This window comes from Elephas maximus, chromosome 10 (assembly GCF_024166365.1).
Source record: "Elephas maximus indicus isolate mEleMax1 chromosome 10, mEleMax1 primary haplotype, whole genome shotgun sequence".
Classification (NCBI taxonomy): domain Eukaryota; kingdom Metazoa; phylum Chordata; class Mammalia; order Proboscidea; family Elephantidae; genus Elephas; species Elephas maximus.
In genome coordinates this window covers 62,520,971-62,543,395 of record NC_064828.1, presented here as the reverse complement: position 1 = coordinate 62,543,395, position 22,425 = coordinate 62,520,971, and the positions used below count along the sequence as shown (strand labels likewise).

At 40.2% G+C, this 22,425-nt stretch overlaps 1 protein-coding gene and 1 non-coding gene across 2 annotated transcripts in view; both read left to right on the top strand.

Moving 5' to 3' along the window:
• L2HGDH (L-2-hydroxyglutarate dehydrogenase) overlaps nucleotides 1-22,425 on the top strand; it is a 53,697-nt gene that overhangs the window by 6,027 nt on the left and 25,245 nt on the right. Inside the window, exons 2-6 of the mRNA XM_049897364.1 lie at nucleotides 1,086-1,201; nucleotides 1,880-2,031; nucleotides 13,150-13,281; nucleotides 17,532-17,694; nucleotides 19,218-19,252. Coding sequence (XP_049753321.1) covers nucleotides 1,086-1,201; nucleotides 1,880-2,031; nucleotides 13,150-13,281; nucleotides 17,532-17,694; nucleotides 19,218-19,252 — 598 coding nt within the window. The remainder of the gene's footprint in view (nucleotides 1-1,085; nucleotides 1,202-1,879; nucleotides 2,032-13,149; nucleotides 13,282-17,531; nucleotides 17,695-19,217; nucleotides 19,253-22,425) is intronic.
• Nucleotides 17,759-17,891, top strand: LOC126084863 (small nucleolar RNA SNORA42/SNORA80 family). Its single transcript, XR_007519097.1, has one exon. It is a non-coding gene; the product is annotated as a small nucleolar RNA SNORA42/SNORA80 family (small nucleolar RNA).

Sequence of the window (22,425 nt, the reverse complement as noted above, 5' to 3'; positions counted from 1 at the left end):
TCTCTTCTTAAGTGGGAGCCTCGATGGCACAGTAGTTAAGAACTTGGCTGCTAACTAAAAGGTCACCGTTCCAATCCACAGGCCGCTCTTTGGAAACCCCATGAGGTAGTTCTACCCTGTCTTATAGGGTTGCTGTGAGTTGGAATTAACTCGATGCAACGGGTTTGATTTGGTCCTCTTAAATGTGGGCCTGTTCACCAGCACATGCATGCCTTGGCAACCATTTCACCCAACTAGCTAAAGGTGCTGAAGTGAGAACCACCTGTCAAGTACCACCTGGAAGCATTCCTAGTCCAAGTTATGAGGCTCGTGCACTGAAGGAGTGAGTGTTAGTCTCTTACAACTTCCAAACTAAGCTGCAGATTTTGATTTATCAGGCACACATGGCTGTGTCCCTGGTTGTACAGTAGCTGTTTCTGTAGCCACAGGTATAGTAACAAATGTAATGACATTGATGCACTTCTGCCAATAATTTTGAAATTGAAACCTCAGATCATTTTTCAAAGAAAGGGCTTTAACTTGAAATTTCCTCACCCTATTGTACTATGAAATCTAGATTTGTTGTCCATAAATTCTCATTGCAAAGTTAGATATATTGTACATAGCCTTTCAAATTTTTTCAGTGATTGCATAATCAGTGTTTGTCATGGTGAAAATTGTGTTTCTGAGCCTGTTCCTAGGCCACTTATTTCTCTAAGGTTTGATGTATTCACTGGCCGTTTCCTGCACTTGAATTTTAAAAGGTCAGGTGGTAGAGAAGTATGGTGCCTAACACAAAGGAATCACTGATGTAACTAACCCCGGGTGGCTACTGTGGAGCCTTAGAGTGGCTTGGGCAGCTGGTCACCTTGCCTAATGGTAGGACATAGGGTATCGCTGATGATACTACTGACCAGCAATATATGTAACTTGGAGAGGTTTGTTCCTGAGTATAGAGACAAATAGCACAAAGCCCAATAAATATGTGATTTTAATGATCTCAAATTAATAATGTAATTGTCCACTGATGATGGAAATTATGTATGTGAAATTTGGTGAGATCTGCTGTAAACAGGCATTACTTTAAAGGTGATTTTCTCTTAAAGCTCATTTGATGTAGTCATTGTCGGTGGCGGAATTGTGGGGCTTGCCTCTGCCAGAGCGCTGATCCAGCGGCATTCAGCCCTTTCCATTGGTCTTCTGGAAAAAGAGAAAGATTTAGGTATGTATGTTACCAGTGTTCTTCTGGACTACCTAAGCACCTGCTCATTTTGTCAGTGCTGCATCTTTCATGCTGAATGTCGGTGTTAGTATCTTAATATGGATTCTGCTGAAAGCAGAATCCGAGGCAAGAACTTGGATGTAGATGATTTATTTGAAAGGCTATCCCAGGAGGCAGGGATGAGAGAGTAGGAAAGTAAGATAGGGAAGGAAGAAAAGCCACGTGAGGGCACTTTATCAGTCTTGATTCCACGTTGACCTCTGAGGAGACACCTGATGTTTCCCAGAATTGTATCCATTTATCCATCAACTCCTATCCCTCTTGGTTGAGGATTGCCCCTAAGGGTGTTGAAGTTTCCTGAGCCCCCTAAGACACATTAGAAAAGGCCCTGGGGCAGTATGCAGAGCCATAGGGGCCCTCAAAGTGATTCGTTGGTAGCAAGAAGTGAGTCTGCACCAAAGTTGTAGCTGAAATCAGAGATGAACTGGGGGAATATGACGTGAACACCAAGGGGCAGTTGCTGTAGAAAATTACCAGTACTCTGATTCTAAAAACAAATTCAGGCAGAATTTTAAATGATATGGTCTCTAATAACTTCAAATATATGTTTGTCCCCCCACTTCTTAGGTTCTGTGTAAGTGATGTACTTTTTCTTATCCAGTTTCTCTTGTTCTGTAGCTCTTCACCAGACTGGACATAACAGTGGTGTCATACATAGTGGAATTTATTATAAACCTGCATCTCTGAAAGCTAAATTATGTGTACAAGGCGCAGCCCTCATCTATGAGTACTGTAACAAAAAGGGAATTTCCTACAAGCAATGTGGCAAGGTATGGCAATATACTTGGGCCTAGACTCATTTATAACTAGTATTTTCTTAGTGATGTTTGATATTGAATAATAATAATAAAAACCTTGGCTTTTTCTCCCTCTGTATCTATATAAAACCCACTGCCATCGAGTTAATTCTGACTCATAGCGACCCTACAGGACAGGGTACAACTGCCCCACAGGGTTTCCAAGGAGCCCCTGGGGGATTCAAACTACTGACCTTTTGGTTAGCAGCCGTAACACTTAACCACTATGCTACCAGGGTTTCCTTGTATCTATATAAAAAAAAAAATAAATGTCTAATTTATAAACTGTAATATTAGGGAATAATTTAAAGACATTATGGTATGACTAACTGATTTTTAAATAACTGCTTCACTGAGGTTTAATTTACATACCATATTATTCACCTTTTTAAAGTACACAATTTAGTTTTTCGTCTATTCACAGAGTTGTACCACCATCACCACTATCTAATTTTAGGACATTTTCACCACCCCCAAAGGAATCTCATACCCATAAGCAGTCATTCCCCACTCTCCTTTCCCCAGCTCCTGGAAAACACTAATCTACTTTCTGTTTCTATGGATTTGCCTGTTGGGGACATTTCATATAAATGGAATCATATAATGTGTGGTCTTTTGTGACTGGCTTATTTTACTTAGCATAATGTTTTCAAGATTCATTTCTATTGTAGCATGTATCAGTACTTCATGTCTTTTTATTGTCGAATAATGTTCCATTGTACGGATATATCATATTTTGTTTATCCATTCATCAGTTGACGGGCATTTTGGTTGCTTCCACTTTTTGGAGCTTGTCATGGATTGAATTGTGTCCCGCCAAAAATGTGTGTATCAGTTTGGCTGGTCCATGATTCCTGGTATTGTGTGATTTTCCTCTATGTTGTAAATCCTGCTTCTATGATGTTAATGAGGGAGGATGGGCAGCTGTTGTGTTACTGAGGCAGGATTCAGTTAATGAGACTGGATTGTGTCTTGAGGCGATCTCTTGAGATATAAAAGAGAGAAGTGAGCAGAGAGGCAGGGGGACTTCAAATCACCAAGAAAGCAGTGCCGGGAGCAGAGTGCGCCTCGCCCTCTGGACCCAGGGTCCCTTCATGGAGAAGCTTCTAGTCCAGGGGAAGATTGATGAGAAGGCTGACAGAGAAAGCATTCCCCTGGAGCTGACAACCTGAATTTGGACTTTTTGTCTACTTTACTGTGAGGAAATAAACTTCTCTTTGCTTAAGCCGTTCAGTTGTGGTACTTATCTTATAGCAACACTAGATGACTAAGAATTATGAATAATGCTGCTATGAACATTAGTGTACAGGTTTTTGTTTGGACATGTGTTTTTAATTATCTTGGTTGTACACCTAGAAGTACAATTGCTGGGTCAAGTGTTAACTCTGTGTTTAACGCTTTGAGGAACTGCCAAACTGTTTTCTAAAGTGCTACACCATTTTACATTTCCATCAGCAATGAATGAGGATTCCAGTTTCTCCACATCTTTGCTAAACTTATAATTGTCTATCTTTTTTATTTTTTTTAGTGGATGTGAAGTATCTCGTTGTGGCTTTGATTTACAATTCCTCATTGATTAATGATGTTGAGCATCTTTTCATATGCTTATTTGCCATTTGTATATCTTCTTTGAAAAAATGTCTCTTCAAATCCTTCGCCCATTTTTTAATTAGTTATTGTCTTTTTACTATTGAATTGTAAGAGTTCTTTTTGTATTCTGAATATAAGTCTTATATCAGATATACATGATTTGCAAATATTGTCTCTCATTCTATAGATTTTCTTTTCACTTCCTTTTTTATTTTAATGAGTAGGTTTGTTAACTTTCTTTGTGGATATGTTGAAATTCACACTTATTTCCATATTACTTGATATCGCCAGGACTTCCTTTGTTTGAAAGTTCTATACCTACACCATTTATTCCCTCTTTTATTGTTTTGATGTTGTCATTATTTACAGATTGATGTCCCTTTCCCTGTTTTAAGTCTTTTAGCTTCTTTTTATCATTGAGAGTTCTTTACCTAGGTTGGTATCTGTCTGATGCCATCATGTATCCTAGACCCCTGTTGTTTTCTCATGTTGGTTCTCTAACTGAAGGACTCTCTTTAATATTTCTTGTAAGTTTGGTTTTTATGAATTCTCTTAATTTTTGCTTATCTGGAAATGTCCTAATTTAGCCATTGTATCTGAGAGAGTGAGCGAGAGAGAGAGACCCACATGTCTGTCAGTTTGTTTTACTCTGGGGCTTGTGTGTTGCTGTGATGCTGGAAACTATGCCACTGATATTCAGATACCAGCAGGGTCACCCATGGAGGACAGGTTTTAGCTGAGCTTCCAGACTAAGACAGACTAGGAAGAAGGACCCGGCAGTCTCCTTCTGAAAAGCATTAGCTAGTGAAAACCTTATGAATAGCAGTGGAACATTGATATAGTGCTGGAAGATGAGCCCCCCAGGTTGGAAGGCACTCAAAAGATGACTGGGGAAAAGTTGCCTCCTCAAAGTAGAGTCGACCTTAATGATGTGGATGGAGTAAAGATTTCGGGACCTTCATTTGCTGATGTGGCACGACTCAAAATGAGAAGAAACAGCTGCAAACATCCATTAATAATCAGAACCTAGAATGTATGAAGTATGAATCTAGGAAAATTGGAAATTGTCAAAAATGAAATGGAACGCATAAACATCGATGTCCTAGGCATTAGTGAGCTGAAATGGACTGGTATTGGCCATTTTGAATCAATCATATAGTCTACTATGCTGGGAATGACAACTCGAAGAGGAATGGTGTTGCATTCATTGTCAAAAAGAATGTTTCAAGATCTATCCTGAAGTACAGCGCTGTCAGTGATAGGATAAGATCCATACGCCTACAAGGAAGACCAGTTAAGATGACTATTATTCAAATTTACGCACCAACTGCTAGGGCCAAAGATGAAGAAATAGAAGATTTTTATCAGCTGCTGCAGTCTGAAATTGATGGCACATGCAATCAAGATGCACTGATAATTACTGGCAATTGGAATGCAAAAGTTGGAAACACAGAAGAAGGACCAGTAATTGGAAAATATGGCCTTGGTGATAGAAACAATGCCAGAGATCGAATGATAGAATTTTGCAAGACCAACAACTACTTCATTGCAAATACCTTCTTTCACCAGCATAAACGACGACTATACACATGGACCTCGCCAGATGGAACACACAGAAATCAAATTGACTACATCTGTGGAAAGAGACAATGGAAAACCTCAATATCATCGGTCAGAACAAGGCCAGAGGCCAACAGTGGAACAGACCATCAATTGCTCTTATGCAAGTTCAAGCTGAAACTGAAGAAAATCAGAGCAAGTCTACAAGAGCCAAAATATGACCTTGAGTATATCCCACCTGAATTTAAAGACCACCTGAAGAATATAATTGACGTATTGAACACTAGTGACCGAAGACCAGGCGAGTTGTGGAATGACATCAAGGACATCATCCATGAAGAAAGCAAGAGGTCATTGAAAAGACGGGAAAGACAGAAAAGACCAAGATGGATGTCAGAGGAGACTCTGAAACTTGCTCTTGGGTGTCAAGCAGCTAAAGCAAAAGGAAGAATTGATGAAGTAAAAGAACCGAACAGAAAATTTCAAAGGGCCTCTTGAGAAGACAAAGTAAAGTATTATAATGATATGTGCAAAGAGCTGGAGATGGAAAACCAAAACGGAAGAACACACTCGGCGTTTCTCAAGCTGAAAGAACTGAAGAAAAAATTCCAGCCTCGAGTTGCAATAGTGAAGGATTCCATGGGGAAAATATTAAACGATGCAAGAAGCATCAAAAGAAGATGGGAGGAATACACAGAGTCATTATACCAAAAAGAATTAGTCGATATTCAGCCATTTCAAGAGGTGGCATATGATCAGGAACCGATGGTACTGAAGGAAGAAGTCCAAGCTGCTCTGAAGGCACTGGCGAAAAACAAGGCTCCAGGAATTGATGGAATATCAATTGAGATGTTTCAACAGACAGATGCAGCGCTGGAGGTGCTCACTTGTCTATGCCAAGAAATATGGAAGACAGCTTCCTGGCCAACTGACTGGAAGAGATCCATATTTATGCCTATTCCCAAGAAAGATGATCCTACCAAATGTGGAAATTATAGAACAATATCATTAATATCACACGCAAGCAAAATTTTGCTGAAGATCATTCAAAAATGGCTACAGCAGCATATCGTCAGGGAACTGCCAGAAATTCAGGCTGGATTCAGAAGAGGACGTGAAACCAGGGATATCATTGCTGATGTCAGATGGATCCGGACTGAACGCAGAGAATACCAGAAGGATGTTTACCTGTGTTTTATTGACTACGCAAAGGCATTTGACTGGGGGATCATAACAAACTGTGGATAACACTGCGAAGAATGGGAGCTCCAGAACACTTAATTGTGCTCATGAGGAACCTTGCATAGATCAAGAGGCAGTTGTTCAGACAGAACAAGGGGATACTGTTTGGTTTAAAGTCAGGAAAGGTGTGCGTCAGGGTTGTATTCTTTCACCATACCTATTTAATCTGTATGCTCAACAAATAATCCGAGAAGCTGGACTACATGAAGAAGAACGGGGCATCAGGATTGGAGGAAGACTTATTAACCTGGGTTATGCAGATGACACAACCTTGCTTACTGAAAGTGAAGAGGACTTGAAGCACTTATTAATGAAGATCAAAGACCACAGCCTTCAGTATGAATTACACCTCAACATAAAGAAAACAAAAATCCTCACAGGTGGACCAATGTGCAACATCATGATAAACGGAGAAAAGATTGAAGTTGTCAAGGATTTCATTTTACTTGATTCCACAATCAACAGCAGTGGAAGCAGCAGTGAAAAAATCAGAAGATGCATTGCACTGGGTAAATCTGCTACAAAGGACCTCTTCAAAGCGTTGAGGAGCAAAGATGTCACCCTGAAGACTAAGGTTCGCCTGACCCAAGCCATGGTATTTTCAATCACATCATACACATGTGAAAGCTGGACAGTGAATAAGGAAGACCGAAGAAGAAATGACACCTTTGAATTGTGGTGTTGGTGAAGAATATTGAATATACCATGGACTGCCAAAAGAACGAACAAATCTGTCTTGGAAGAAGTGCGGCCAGAATGCTCCTTAGAGGCAAGGATGGTGAGACCATGTGTTACATACTTTTGACATGTTATCAGGAGGGATCAGTCCCTGGAGAAGGACATCGTGCTTGGCCGAGGACAGGGTCAGCAGAAGAGAGGAAGACCCTTAGTGAGGTGGATTGACACAGTGGCTGCAACAATGAGCTCAAGCATAATGATTGTAAGGATGGCTCAGGACCGGGCAGTGTTTCGTTCTGTTGTGCATAGGGTCAGTATGAGTCGGAACCGATGCGACGGCATCTAACAACAACAACAACATCTGAGAGAGAGTTTCGCGTGATATATTATTCTTTTTTGGCAGTTTTTTTTGTTTGTTTGTTTTCACTTTCTTGATGGTGTTCTTTGAAGCACAAGATTTTAAATTTTTGATGTAATCTAATTTATCTATTATTTCCTTTTGTTGTTTGCTCTTTTGGTATCTTATCTAAAACCATTGCCTAACTCTAGATCACGTAGATTTACTCCTGTGTACTCGTAACAGTTTTGTAGTTTTAGCTCTTATATATGTAGATCTATGATCACTTTTGATTTAATTTTTGTGTATGGTGTGAGAAAGGGGTCTAATGTCATTCTTTTGCATGTAGATATCCAGTTGGGTCATCACCATTTGTGGGAGAGACTATTCTTCCCCCATTAATTGTTTTGGCACACTTGCTGAAAACCAGTTGAGCATAAATGTAGGAGGGTTTGTTTCTGAACTGTCAATTCTGTTGCATTGGTGTGTATGTCTTTCCTTACACCAGTACCACACTATCTTGCTTTCTATAAGTTTGTTTTGAAATCAGGAAGTGTGAGTTCTCCAATTCTGTTCTTTTTCACAATTTTTTTGTTTTTGGCTCTTTTGGGTCCCTTGTATTTCCATATATAAGTTTTAAGATAAGCCTGTTAGTTTCTGCAAAAAAGGAAGCTGAAATTTTGATAGGGGATTTCATTGAATTTGTAGATCAATTTAGGGAGTATTGCCATTTTAGCTATATTAAATCCTCCAGTCCATGAACATGGGATGTCTTTCTATTTAAGTCTTCTTTAATTTCTTTCAATTATGCTTTGTAGTTTTCAGTGTACAAATTTTTGCACTTCTTTGGTTAAATTCATTCCTAAGTAATTTATTATTTCTGATGCTATTATAAGTGAAATTGTTTTCTTAATTTCATTTTTGGGTTATTCATTGCTGATAAATAGACATATGATTGATTTTTGTATATTGATCTCTTACCTACCAACATTGCTGAACTCATTTATCAGTTCTAATAGTTTTTTTGTGGATTCCTTTTTTTTTGTGGATTTCTTTATGATCCTGCATATAGAAAATCCTAAGGAATCCACAAAAAAAAACTGTTAGAACTAATCTGCAAATAAGACATTTTTACCTTTTTTCCAATTTGGATGCATTTTTGTATCTTGCCTAATTGCTCTGAGTAGAACCTCTAGTTCAATGTTGAATAGAGGTGGCAAAAGCCAATATCCTTGTGTTGTTCCTGATCTTAGGGGTAAAGCATTCAGTCTTTCAGCATTAAATATAATGTTAGCTGTGGGTTTTTTGTAGATGCCTTTTATCAGGTTGAAGAAGTGTCTTTCTATTCCTAGTTTATTGATTGTTTTTATCATGAAAGCATCTTGGCTTTTCTCTAATGCCTTTTCTGCTTTTATTGAGGTAATCATGTGGTTTTTGTCCTTTTTTAATATAGTATATTACATTAATTGACTATTGGATAGTAAATTGATCTTGCATTCCTGTGATAAATCCCACTTGGTCATGATGTATAATCCTTTTTATATACTGCTGAGTTCAGTTTGCTAGTATTTTATTGAGGATTTTTGTATCAATATTCATAAGGGATTTTGGGCTGCAGTTTTATTTTCTTGTGATGTCTTTGTTTGGTTTTAGTATCAGGCTAATAATACTGGCCCAATAGGATAAGCTGAGAAGTGTTCCCTGTTCTATATTTTGGAAGAATTTATGAAGAATTGGTAATAAGTCTCCTTTAAGCATTTGGTGGCATTCATTAGTGAAGCCTGCTAGGCCTGGGTTTTCCTTTGTAAGAAGTTTTTAAGTTATAGTCATGGCATGACTTAATGTCTACGATATGTTCTGTAAAATAAGACGTTATGTGATTTGGTCATTGTGCAGACACTGTATTACGTGTAGGCAGTCTTTGGGTTATAAACATCCAGCTTACATACAACCCGTAGTTATAAACTGTGACGGTTAAAGTTGTGTGTCAACTTGGCTGGGTCATGATTCTCAGTGTTTTGGCAGTTATTTAATGATGTAATTTGGCAGTTATGTAATGATATAGTCATTCTGCATGGTGGGATCTGATGTGATCAGCCAATCACTTGTAAGGGGGATTTCCTCAGGGGTGTGGCCTGCACCCAATATATATGGACGTTCTGGCAAAGCTTGCTTCCTTGCCCTGGCTACTGCATTGGGCTTATCATCTGGCCTTTGGTTCTTGGGTCTTGAGCCAGCTGCCTACCGCATTGCCTGCTGATCTTGGGATTCATCAGCCTCCTCAGCCTGTGAGCCAGCTGCTTGCTGTCTGACCTGCTGATCTTGGGTTCGTCAGCCCCTACAGCTACATGAGTCATAAGAAGCCTCCGTGGACTTGGGACTTGCCAGACTCTATAACTGCGTGAGCCATTTCCTTGGGATCTCTGTCTATGTATATACAGTTCACTGGTTTTGCTTCTCTAGAGAACCCAGCCTAAGATGTGAACCAAGCCCATAAAGCCTATTATATTAAAACCTTATAGGAGCCCACTTCCAGTCATCCTCATCAAAGCTGGGTGCCCTTGGTTTATTGATTTCCACCTGATCATTCTAGAAAGGATTCAAGAGGGAGGGGGGCTCCAGCATCTCCCACTGCTCAGATAGAGCACACATGTTAAGGCATGGCCGCCATCTCCTGGGTAGGGACTTCGCAGGTGTGGGCTGTAGGATGGGACCTCCAGGGCCCCGTCTGGGGCTGGTCAGAAGTCATGGAGCTACAGCTGCCTCCCCAAGCCAGCTGAGGTAGCTGCGTCTGCACAGACTGTGACCTAGGGTTCAGGGATTCACCTCTTATAGATAGAGGTTGGGGCCATGCTGTTGGCCTGCTTCCCCAGTGGGTCATGAACAATCAGTGCTCTGGTGGGACTGGAAAGGCTTAACTGGAGCAAATCATACAGTGACCAGGGCTGGAGCAGCTGGCCAGGTACTGTGTCTGTTCTCTGCTTATTCTGTGTCTGCTCACACAGCTTGGAGGGTTGGCATGGGCCTTGGCCTGGGGCAGAGCCCCTCTGGAACTTGGATCCCACAGAGGTAAGCTCAGACAGGCAGGGAGGGGCAGCCAAGCTGAGGACAGAAGCTGGGGGTGTGATACTGTTCAAGATGTGCTAATCCCAGAGTCCCATCCTCCAGATGCTAAGGACAAGACGAGCCACCACTTGGCTCCATCCTGGCACAGAGGGGTGTTGGACATCAGGAAACACCTGCTTGTGACCCTGCTGTTCCAGCATCTGTCCTGCCCTACCGCGCCGTTGCCATCCGCACATCAGTGGGCTCCAGTTCCAACAAAGGATGGCCAGAGTGTGGTCAATGAGTGTGGCTGCTGGTGGGGGCGGGGGGTGTGTGGGCTGCCCACTTACTTCCCCTGGGAGGCAGAAGTTTTTTTGCCATAAGGGGTGAACTTCCGCAAGCTGCTAAATATTCAGGATTGGGACTGCCCACGCTTGGCGCCGTCATCACCGAGGAAGAAGAGCGAGAAGAAGTGAGCAAAGAGGGAGCAGGACACACCCAGCCCAGCTCGCTGTTCTGCGTACCTGAGGAGCAGGAGCAGCCTGGGCCCTGCTGTTCCTAGTGCCACTGCTGCCGCCAGGCCTGCCCACCAGAAAAAGCCCAAGAGCATGTACCCAAAGCCATGCCTTCTGCCTCACTTGCCTGTATCCCACCCATGGTCTAGTGCTGCAAGAGTCTGGATTTGGGGTCTTTAAAACCGTTAGGGGGAAATAATAAACAAAAGGAGAGCTCCTTAAAAAAAAAAAAAAAAACCCATGGGACCACAGATGTATATGCAGTTGGACACTGCCTGAATGGATGTTTTGTGGCACATGACTAGTAATTTAATTTCTTTACTTGTTATTAGTATTTTCTACTTCTTCTTGAGTCGGTATCAGAAGTTTAAGTTTTTATAGGAATTTGTCCATTTGATCTACGTTATCTAAGTTGTTGGCATACAGTTGTTCATAGTATTCTCTTGTAATTCTATTTCTGTAAGGTCAATAGTAATGTCCCTTCTCCATGTAATTTTAAGAAAAAAAGTTTATTGTGTGTAGCCATTAAAATGCTGTGAAGATTTTTTTTTTTTTTTTTTTTTTACTGATGTGGGGAAATGGTCCTAACAGTGTTAAATAGAAAAAGGAAAATATAAAATTTTATTTACAGTTTTTATTGTGGACCTGTAACAAGTAAAGAAATTAAATTAGTATGGTCATGTACTGCGTAATGTCCATTCAGGCAATGTCCAACTGCATATACATCCATGGCCCCATAAGGCTTTTTTTTTTTTTGGTATGAATGTTTTGTATATTCTGGATATAGACCCTTATCAGCTATATGATTTGCAAATATTTTCTCCCATTCTGTGGGTTTTCTTTCACTTTCTTGATTGTGTCCTTTGAGTCTACTTCTATTTTTAAGGTTATTTGCTGACATAAATGACCTTTACACCTTGATTAGAAGATCTGCGTCATGAAATCCTGTTGAATCCTTGCTATGAAATAGTGACTTGTAAATTTTAATGTACCAGTGAATGTACGACGGTGCCTTTCTTTGCTGGTAGCCATTAAGTTAGGAAGAAATTCTACCTCAGACAGATACTTTGCCCAGTAGTTAAAAAAGAGGCAAGTAAAGTTGATTAATTTACTACTGTTTTCATACGCAGCGGAATGTATTAGTAAATATTTTGTAATGTGCTTTGTTCCAGGAAATAAAATGAATAATTTTCTGTCAGTGATATCCTGTTATACTGAATACGGGCTTTTTTTTTTTTTTTTGATGTAGTGGTATTTCATGTTCTCTTGTAGAAATAAGCAGGCCATTCTGTTTTGAAGGAAAAGAAAAAATGTTAAAGACTAAGTAACCTGTGCTTTTCAACTCCTCTGAAATTGAGGGGTGGTAGCGCTAAGAATTGCTTATGGCCAAAATGCATATAGGGACTATGATAGCAGAAGTAAAAATTGAGGCTACCTCTGATCTTCGGGGAAGATTTTTTTTTTTAAATAATTTTTATTGTGCTTTAAGTGAAAGGTTACAGATCAAGTCAGTCTCACACAAAACCCATTAACACCTTGCTACACACTCCCAATTACTCTCTACCTAATGAGACAGCCCACTGTCTCTCTCCACTCTCTCTTTTCATGTCCACTTCACCAGCTTCTAACCCCCTCCACCCTCTCATCTCCCCTTCAGGCAGGAGATACCAGCATAGTCTCAAGTGTCCACCTGATCCAAGAAGCTCACTCCTCACCAGCATCCCTCTCCAACCCATTGTCCAGTCCAATCCATGTCTGAAGAGTTGGCTTCGGGAATGGTTCCTGTCCTGGGCCAACAGAAGGTCTGGGGGCCATGACCACCGGGGTTCTTCTAGTCTCAGACTGTTAAGTCTGGTCTTATGAGAATTTGGGGTCTGCATCCCACTGCTCTCCTGCTCCCTCAGGGTGGGGAAGATTTTTTTAAATGGAGGTTTTTTTTAAGACAACAGTTTTTGATGGAGGAATAAAATGAGGTAAAGAAGAAAAGGAGAAGTAGATACATGAAGGAAAAAAATAATTAAAAAAAATCAATCCAACTTGTCACTTCATAATTTTCTATTGACTTATCTTTTATAGCTGATTATATGTTTAACTGCATCCATGCATTTCATCTCCTTTTTGAAGCTTATAGTAGCTGTTGAACAAGAAGAAATTCCCAGGCTTCAGGCCCTATATGAAAGAGGCCTTCAGAATGGTGTCCAGGGCCTGAGGCTGATCCAGAAGGAAGATATAAAAAAGAAGGAGCCATATTGTAGGGTAAGTGATTCTCCAGCCCCACACACATGTTCAAAGGGATAGTTTCACTTAGGGCACTGTCCTGTGACATGGAGACGAAGGTGAGTTTACAGGAGGCAAGAGTCATTTAGAATCAATTAGAAGATCCTGTTGTGGAACCCATGAGTTGGCAGACAAAAGAGGACGTTTCCATAAACTCTGTGAGAAAAGACCAGGTTTACCCAATGTAAGCAAAGGCAAGAGGAAGTATGAAACTGTATGGCACATTTGGAAAGCAATGCGCAGTAAGGTGTGGTTGCAGAAATTATACATGAGACTGGAAAGGCAAGATTAGGCCTGTGCAGAGGGCCTGGCATTCACGCTAATGACTTTGAAGTTTATCCAGTAGGCCACTGAGATTTTTTTGAGGAGTTTAGCTACGATATGTGACCTGTATTTTCGGAAGATAAGACTGGCATGCATGTGAAGGGTAGTGGTAGAATAGAATATCCTGCTTAAAACATGCTGTTTTGGTTAAGGTTGTGTGTCGACTTGGCTGGGCCATGATTCTCAGTGTTGGCAGTTACGTAATGATGCAGTTTGCAGTTACATAATGATGTAGTTTGTAGTTGTAGAATGATTTAGTTTGGCAGTTATGTAACGATGTAATCATCCTCTTCTTGAACACAGCTGGCTTGTTTTTATATTATGAACACTGAATCGTTTAACTGATTGAAATGCCTGTTTGCCTAGGCTGTAAGGAAGCTGTGGGACACATTTGTGCCCCACTCCTGCCAGATATTTAGGGCCTTAAGCATACATTTTTATTTTTAGTGTACTTCTCTCTGCATTTCATCTTTTCACCCTCATTTTGTGTCTGCCCAAACTTTTTATTGAAGTATAACATAAAACTCATAAATGTACAGCCTGATGAATGCTCAAGAAGTATTATCAGTACCCAGTTCTACAAACAGAACGTTACCAGCCTCCCAGAACTTCTGTATGTCCCCTCCCAGTCACTACCTTTTCCTTAAGGGTAACCACTATCCTGACTTCTTACTTGTAGATTGGCACATTTTTCATGCTGGAGGGTTTCTTCCAGTCTTCCAGAAAGAAAAGTCTCAGGGAAGCTCTGGAGGGCTTCTTGAACCAGATCCCTTTTACATGAAAACTAAGTACCCCCAGAGGGTACTACCTCTAACCTTGAGGGTACTGATCCTCTGCCTTTTCTTTAACACTCTTGGTCAGCCTCACATTTGTCTTTTATTCTCCTGACTGAGTTCCAACTTTCCTGCCCTGTTTACCTGCCTCTTTTCTAGCCACTCGGCCTGACATGACCTTGCATTTCAAGCTCTGACCTGCCGACTTGGACAGTGCATGCCCAGCCTCCTGGCTGACAGACACAGCCAGCCTATCCACCAGCCCTATCCTGTCTTGGCAGCCTGTGCCCTGCAGGCAGTCCTGGGCGTGGCATTGGATTACTTGGCAGTGGTGGCTCTCTCCACCTTACTTCAACATCCACATGTAGTGGGGCATACCAGTGTCTCATGGGGAGGGGCCCAGCCACACTAGAAAGAGAAAGAAAGGAAGGGAAACCTTTAGGGGAAGGTCTTAAGGGCAAAAAAAAATCTAGTATTATAAGGACAGCCCTCAAAAGTTTATTCATTCAGTAAATATTTGAGCGCCTTCTGTGTTTCAGGCATTGTGCTGGGTAATAAGGGGTATAAGATGAATTTGGGATTCAAAAAAATCATTGATCCAGCATTTTTTTATAGCACAGTTTTATTCCTCTGTTATCATACTTATCACATAGCTTTCTGCTAGGTAAAGCAGTTTTTGTGGACTAAACTCGGTATTATCCCAGGTTAGTTTCCAAGGTTATTGTATCCACAATACTATTGATAGGCTGAAGTTGAGTTACAGCCCTTGACCTGTGAATTTAGGAGCTGTCAGGCAGGCAGTGACTGGGTGTCATATCAAGTCCACTGTTTCCAAATTATCCACTTCTATCCAAACAAAAGGAATACCTGGCAAATGCTTACATATTCTAGAAGGATGACAATGAAGTTTGCCAAATGTTGCTTTCAGTTTGTGAAAAGAGACTGGTATTTTGTGAGCTTTACCCTTTGTGTGAAGGGGTCCTGGTTGTACAATGGTTAAGCACTTCGCTGCTAACCAAGAGGTCGATGGGTAGAACCCACCAGCAGCTTCACAGGAGAAAAGACCTGGCAATCTGCTCCTGTAAAGATTACAGCCTTTAGAGGAAACCCTATGGGACAGTTCTCCTCTGTCCTGTAGGGTCGCTATGAGTCAGAATCAATGTAGCGGCATACTACAACAACCCTTAGTGTGATCTGGTCATTTGGAAGCATTGGTCAGGAGTGGGTAACAAGTCAAAAGCTCTTAAGATCTAAGCAGGTAAATGAGTGAGTGATAAATACAGGAATGAGATATTTAAAAATAATATTAGCAAAATGGTTCAGCCATTGTGGAAAACAGTTTGGCATTTTTCAAGAAGTTGAACATGGAATTACTATATGACCCAGCAATCCTAGTTCTACATATATACCCAGAAGAAGTGAAGAAGGCAGGAACACAAAAAACCTGTAACCAGTGTTCATTGCAGCATTTTTCAAAATAGTGAAAAGGTGGAAATGATCAAAATGTTCATCAACAGATGAATGGATAAACAAAATGTGGCAAATACGTACAGTGGAATATTATGCAGCTGTAAAGAGAAATAAAGTTCTGATGCATGCTTCAACACGGATGAACCTTGAAAACATGCTGAATGAAATAAGTCAGTTGCAAAAGGACAAATACTGTATAATCTCATTTATAGGAAACAAATATATAGAAGCCAAAGATTATTAATGGTTACCAGGGGTGGTAGGAAGGGGAATAGGGGGAGTTTTTGTTTGGGAGGTATTGCGTTTATATTAATGGTGGTGGAATTTTTTGGAAAAGGATAACAGTAATGGTGGCACACATGAAATATGTGATCAGTGTTAGTGAATTGTAAAATTGTACAAGTTGTGTTGGTGAATATTTTCACTACAATAAAAAAAAAATAATAGTAGATATTTATTTTAAAATTGCAATGGAACTGCTGTGCTGGCCAAACAAGAAGGCAGCTTTTGCCAGTGGCACTCAGCTTCTGAGCATTAGTCATCCTGGGAACCAGACTGCTCTTATTGGAGATATTGGTCAGAAGAATTGATACACTCATATACACACTAAGGCAACAGAAAAAAGCGCTATTACCAAGGATTTGCCAAAATGCAGTTAATTCTTAGTGTGTGAAATTCTAATCTTATCTTTTTCTTCAGATTTAGAAAAGGCTAATAGCACATTCAACATTTACTACAAAAAATAAAACAAGCATTGGTTGTATATCTGTTCATCTACAGAGTTTGAACATGTCTTGGGTGATAAAAAATATATATGTATATATGTGTATATATGCACGTATGTATGTATATATATAAAAAAATTTTTTTTATGTATATATATGTACATAAGCTGTTTATCATATCACCTGAAGACAAACTTCAAGGTAACTACATAAAATCTCCATTCCATATTTGTAGCCTTAAAAACAAGGTCTGCAACAAATCAAAGCAGTGCGGTGTAGACACCGCAAATAACTAGAACACTTAAGTTCTCACTGAGTGTGGATGATGTATAATATAAACCCATTACTGTCGAGTTGATTCCAACTCATAGCGACTCTATAGACAGAGTAGAGTTTCCAAGGAGCAGCTGGTGGATGATTAAAACTGCTGACCTTTTGGTTAACAGCCATAACACTTAACCATTGTGCCTCCAGGGCTCCAATATATAATATGCTACTGGGAAAATCTCAGTGAATCTTATTTAAAATGTAATTGGTGATACAGAATTAGACTCAGAATTAAATATGATTCAGATCAGGATCAGTTATGGCGATCAGTTAAAACTGAAGAAGCCCGCTGTAGTAGCCAGAACGCCTCGAAGAGGGGATATTGTTTCCTGATTATAAACAGAAATGTTCTTATTTAGTTAGAAATATTTTTTTTTATCTGTTGGACACATTATACATGTACCCAGCATCATTTTTAGGCACTTAAAGGAACAAGGTTTTATTTAATTTTTGCTTTAAGACTATCAGGCTATTGCCAAGAAAGGATAATGTATGCTATCTATCAAAATAAACGAGTAGAAAAATTCAGTCCAAATAAAATTTATTGAACAAACCTATTCTCAGTGATTCTTAACTGTATTCTCCTGATGTTTTCACAATCCTGCCCCAGGGTCTGATGGCTATTGATTGCCCATATACTGGCATTGTGGACTATCGGCAGGTGGCCTTGTCATTTGCCCAGGATTTCCAAGATGCAGGTGGCTCTGTTTTGACAAATTTCGAAGTAAGAGATATTGAAATGGCTAAAGAAAGTCCTTCAGGAAGTCAAGATGGTAAGCAATTCTTGCTGTCTTTTCTACTGAATACTTGTATTGACCTTTTGAAAAGCTTGGATCTGTGGATTTGGATTTATGGCAGGCCCATCACTGTGGGCCTCACATAGTGCCCATGCCAGAGCAAACTGTAGCCCCAAACCATTGCCTGGCCTCCTTGCCCATAGGCTGTGGGCACTGAAGCAGGTTGCACAGTGGAGAAAAAAAAAAAAAAGCTTGGATAGCACTGGCGAGGCCACCAGGAGCTGGGCTAGAGTAGGGCATAGAGCTGAAGGGAGATGCAGATGGGGCAAGGGTGGGAGAACCAGGACTCCTGGAGAGCCTTGTGCTGTTAGAACTGGGCACTGACTGAACACTTCTGACTGGTGCTGGAACCTGAACTACCGAGGCTGTTTGTAGGAAATGAGCCCTCAAACACTTCTGTACCCTGCAGGTTAGAGTCAGCGTCTCTTGGGATGCTTGTTAAGAATGGCAAGCATTACCCAGACTTACTGAATCAGTTTGCCTGGGGATCAGGGCTAGGAATAATAAACACTTCAAGATTCTTAGACACAGCCAAGTTTCAGAATGACAGCCCAGGGTCATAAAATGATTCAGCCGCTCTGAACACCACCCTTCTCATCCCCGCCTCGTTTTAGGCTTTGCTTAGAGTTTGTTTTTATTTTGCTTTCGGAATGGACTCAACAGCAGCGGGTTAGCAGGTTTGGGGGCATTAATAGTTTATTTATTTATTTTAACTAATGAATGAATGATTTGTAAGCCTTCTACTTGCTATTGGGAAATTTGAAGGAGAAAAAAAGTATGCTTGGTTTAGTCTTCCTGGACAAGTTTTTTAGGAGACCTGGACTGTCTGAATCATTCTTCCAGTATCTTTCGAAATTCTAAGATGATGAGCAATATTGTTAGCTAAATAGTTAAAGTTCTTATAGGTAGTATAATAAATCAGATTTATGACATGGGTGTATAGTACTGTTTACCTAGAGTATATATGCTTTATAAGACTGCGATCCTGTGTGTTTGACTGGGAACTATTTTATAAGTAGTTTCTTATTGAGAGTTTTTGTATTGTGATGACTCTGACTCTTGCTTCCCTGTACAACCTAGAATCTGCAAGGACTCAGGCAACCAATATTTAGACAACAAAATTTCTCATGTCATAGCATTAGTCTTTGAAAAGAGCTGATTTATGATGATCCATTTTACAACATGATTTTCAGGATTGTATTTCAGGGAAATGCTGGGGCTGCCTATGTTGGAGTTGAAGTGGGGGATTGTTTTATAAGCATGAATCAAATTAATTAAAATAAAATGGGCTTAAAAAGCATGCCAGAATTTTAGAAATTATCAAGCATCAACTAGTTTAATCTTGTTACTTGGTAAGATGCTTCAGTATGAAAAGTATGGTACAGTCATTGTTAAGACAAAAAAAATCATTTAAATTTGTCACTAGTATAATATTTCAAATAGTGTGGGATTTCTTTTGTAAAAATAAATCTTTCACTACGTCTTTTTTTTTTTTTCAGGGATGAAATATCCAATTGTTATTAGGAATACAAAGGTAAAGACTCCTGAGCAAAAACTGTTGTCTGCTTTCATCCTCTCCCCTTTCTTAAAAAGTTAAATTCGCTGACAGTTCTGATTATAAGTCATTGAATGAAATTTATCTAATATGAAAGTTACTCCAGTAGTTCTTTGAGAGCAATATAATAGCTTTCATTCTAACAAAAGTTTCAACTTGAGAAGTCTCCATAACATAACTCAGCTGACAGAGAATAGAATTATAAGCACATGGAATGTTTAATTTTAAGGCAAAATTGGTAGATATTTTAATGATCTGTCTTCCGATCATCATTAACTTATTAGCTCTCTACTAATTCGAAGATTTTTAGGTGGGAGGAGTGCAGAGAGAGATGGACTGCTTTCCTGCATCTCCACATAGTCTGAAACAAGAGCCATCGACTAGCATAGAACATTGCATTTACTGTATGTCCACTGAGTCATCAGGGTTCAGTCAGGGAAGCTGAGTCATTAATGGGTATTTTGGGATTGATTATAGGAATTAGACCTTAGACAATTATGAAAGGATCTGAGGAAGTGAAGGTGCAGAATGGGATTTGGCAAATCAGAGGAGTCTCCAGCCAGTGTGAGAAGCAAAGTGTGTCCAGCTGCCATAGTGAGAAAGGGGAAGCTCATGGGGAGATTTGTGGGAGACTGTTGCCCCTGTATCTGTATCTAAGTAGGAAGCCTGAGGCTTCTCTTGGTCAGTAGGATCAATAGTTGGGATGCAGAGCTAGATATGGAGCTAGAACTTGCTGGGCAGCAGGTGTCTGTCTGTCACCACGTCAGAGTAGGGTGACCTTCAGAGAATAGTGGCTGCTGCTTTACTTCTGGCTGCCAAATGGTATGTACTTTCTCTTTTGGTCAACTTCAAGTTGGAACCAAATAGGGGAGGGGATTCTGTCAAGCATAGTTCCCAGCTTAACCAAGTTGACACAGTACAAACCCCCCACAGTCTGCCCTTTCTCAACTTGGGATCGCTACACACCACTTATAACCATATTTAATTTCCAAATACAGTAGCAAATTATGTTTCCACCTAACAAGATGCCACTATCCCTCATACAACAAAGACATACCAACCCTCTCCTCAAAAAAGAAACAAAGGCTACTTTATCCATCTCTGGGTGATGTTTGTTCATTTTCTAGCTGAGTCACGTTCACCCTCTGAGTCTCTGTGATTTATATACAGAGATACAAGATTAACCTTATATTAGATCAGTGGTTCTCAGATGGAGGCACTTTGCTCCCCCAGGGAATATTTGGTAACAGCTGAAGACATTTTTGGTTGTCACCACTGGGGGTGGGTGGGGAACGCAACTGGCATCTAATGGATAGAAGCCAGGGAATCTGCCAAACTTCCTATAATGCACACCAGGCCCCCACAATAAAGAATTGTCTGGCTCCCAGTGTCAATAGTGCTGAAGCTGAGATGTTAGATAGTAGGGGGGTGATGGGGGAGGGGAAGAATTGGGATGAATAAAATGTGGTACATATATAAAACACAACATTATTCAGCCATAGAGAGAGATGAAGTCCTGATACACGGTACAACATGGATGAACCTCTAAAACATTATACTGAGTGAAATAAGTCAGTCACAAAAGGACAAATATTTTATAACCCCACTTATATAAAATGTCCAGAATAGACAGAGTTTATTAGTGGTTACCAGGGGTGGACAGGAGGGAAGGGAAAAGGAGGACTCGTTCTTTAGGGGACACTGAGCTTCTGCTAAGGGTGATGGAAAATTTTGGAAGTGGATAATAATGATGGCCAAACAACATGATAAACATAATGTCACTGAATTGTACATTAATTACAAGACTATTGAAATGGCAAATCTTCTGTTACATGTATATTTACCATAATAAAAAAAGAGAGAAAGAATTGGGTAATATATAAACAAATACATTTATTTCAAAGTAAGAAATGTTCATAACTACTACATTCCTCATTTTTGTAATTGGTCACAAGGTCATAACCTACTTCCCGCTACTATCAAGTCGATTCCAACTCGTAGCAACCCCATAGGACAGAGTAGAACTGCCCTATAGGGTTTCCAAGGAGCAGTTGGTAGACTTGAACTGCCAGCCTTTTGGTTAGCAGCTGAAGACTTAACCACTGTGCTACCAGGGCTTCCATATGGTCATAGCTGGTATTTATAATTTCCTTCTTCCACTACCCATTTCATATTCCCTTTGCCCTTGGCTAACCTAAACTTTAATTCCTGAATTATCTGTGCCACTAGCAGGCCTGCCTATTTTGGGTTGTTGTAGGCTTCCTTAGCTTTTATAATAATACAGAGGAGTACTAAGAGGCGCCCCAGGAAATCTGTATTCCAGACATACTCCTCTTTATTATCCCCAACCCTTCTGTGTAGTAGCAACTCCCATTTCTCCTTGAGAATCAGATCAATTACTGACTGAGCACTCAGTCTCAACTTCCGGTTTAATGGAACCATTGCTTATTCTCTAATGGAAGCATTTATTCCTTAGGAACTAAGACTTCTAGATCATCAGAGCCCAAAGTTCTAGGAATAGGAAGCAAAAAGTTCACCAGTAGGTCATTGAGGTAATAGTAAAGAGCTACTCCCACTTCTAACTTTTGATTCCCAGACCTGTAAATTCTCCTAGAGGAGAAACAGCATCATACGTTGATCACTGCTTTAGAACACATACAGCACCCTGGAGGACATTGCACTAGCCCTGTTAGATGTTGCCAGCCAGCTGGTGCTGTAACTGAATCTTCGAAAAGCCATTCCAACTTTCTGTCACTCAGCTGCTTCAGGGTGATGACAAAGATGGTAAAATCAGTGAATTCCATGAGCAAGAGCCCATTTTTGTACTTTATTTGCTTTAAAATGAGTTTACTGGTCAGAAGTAATGCTTCTGTGTGAAATACCCTGATGGTAAATAAGGCATTTTGTAAGTTTATAGTTGGTAGTTTCAGCAGAAGTATTATAGTCAGGGAAGACAAATCTATATCCAGAGCAAGTGTCTATTTGTCTATTCCACTGAGAACTAACTGCTGCCCCTTCCATGATGAAGTGGTCCAGGGGCCATATCAGTGGCTCAGTTGGTTTCTGCTCTTGGCAGATTAAGCACTCAGCAGTGGTTATAGACAGATCAGTCCTGGGGAGTAAGTCCATGTTCCTGAGCCCATGCATCACCT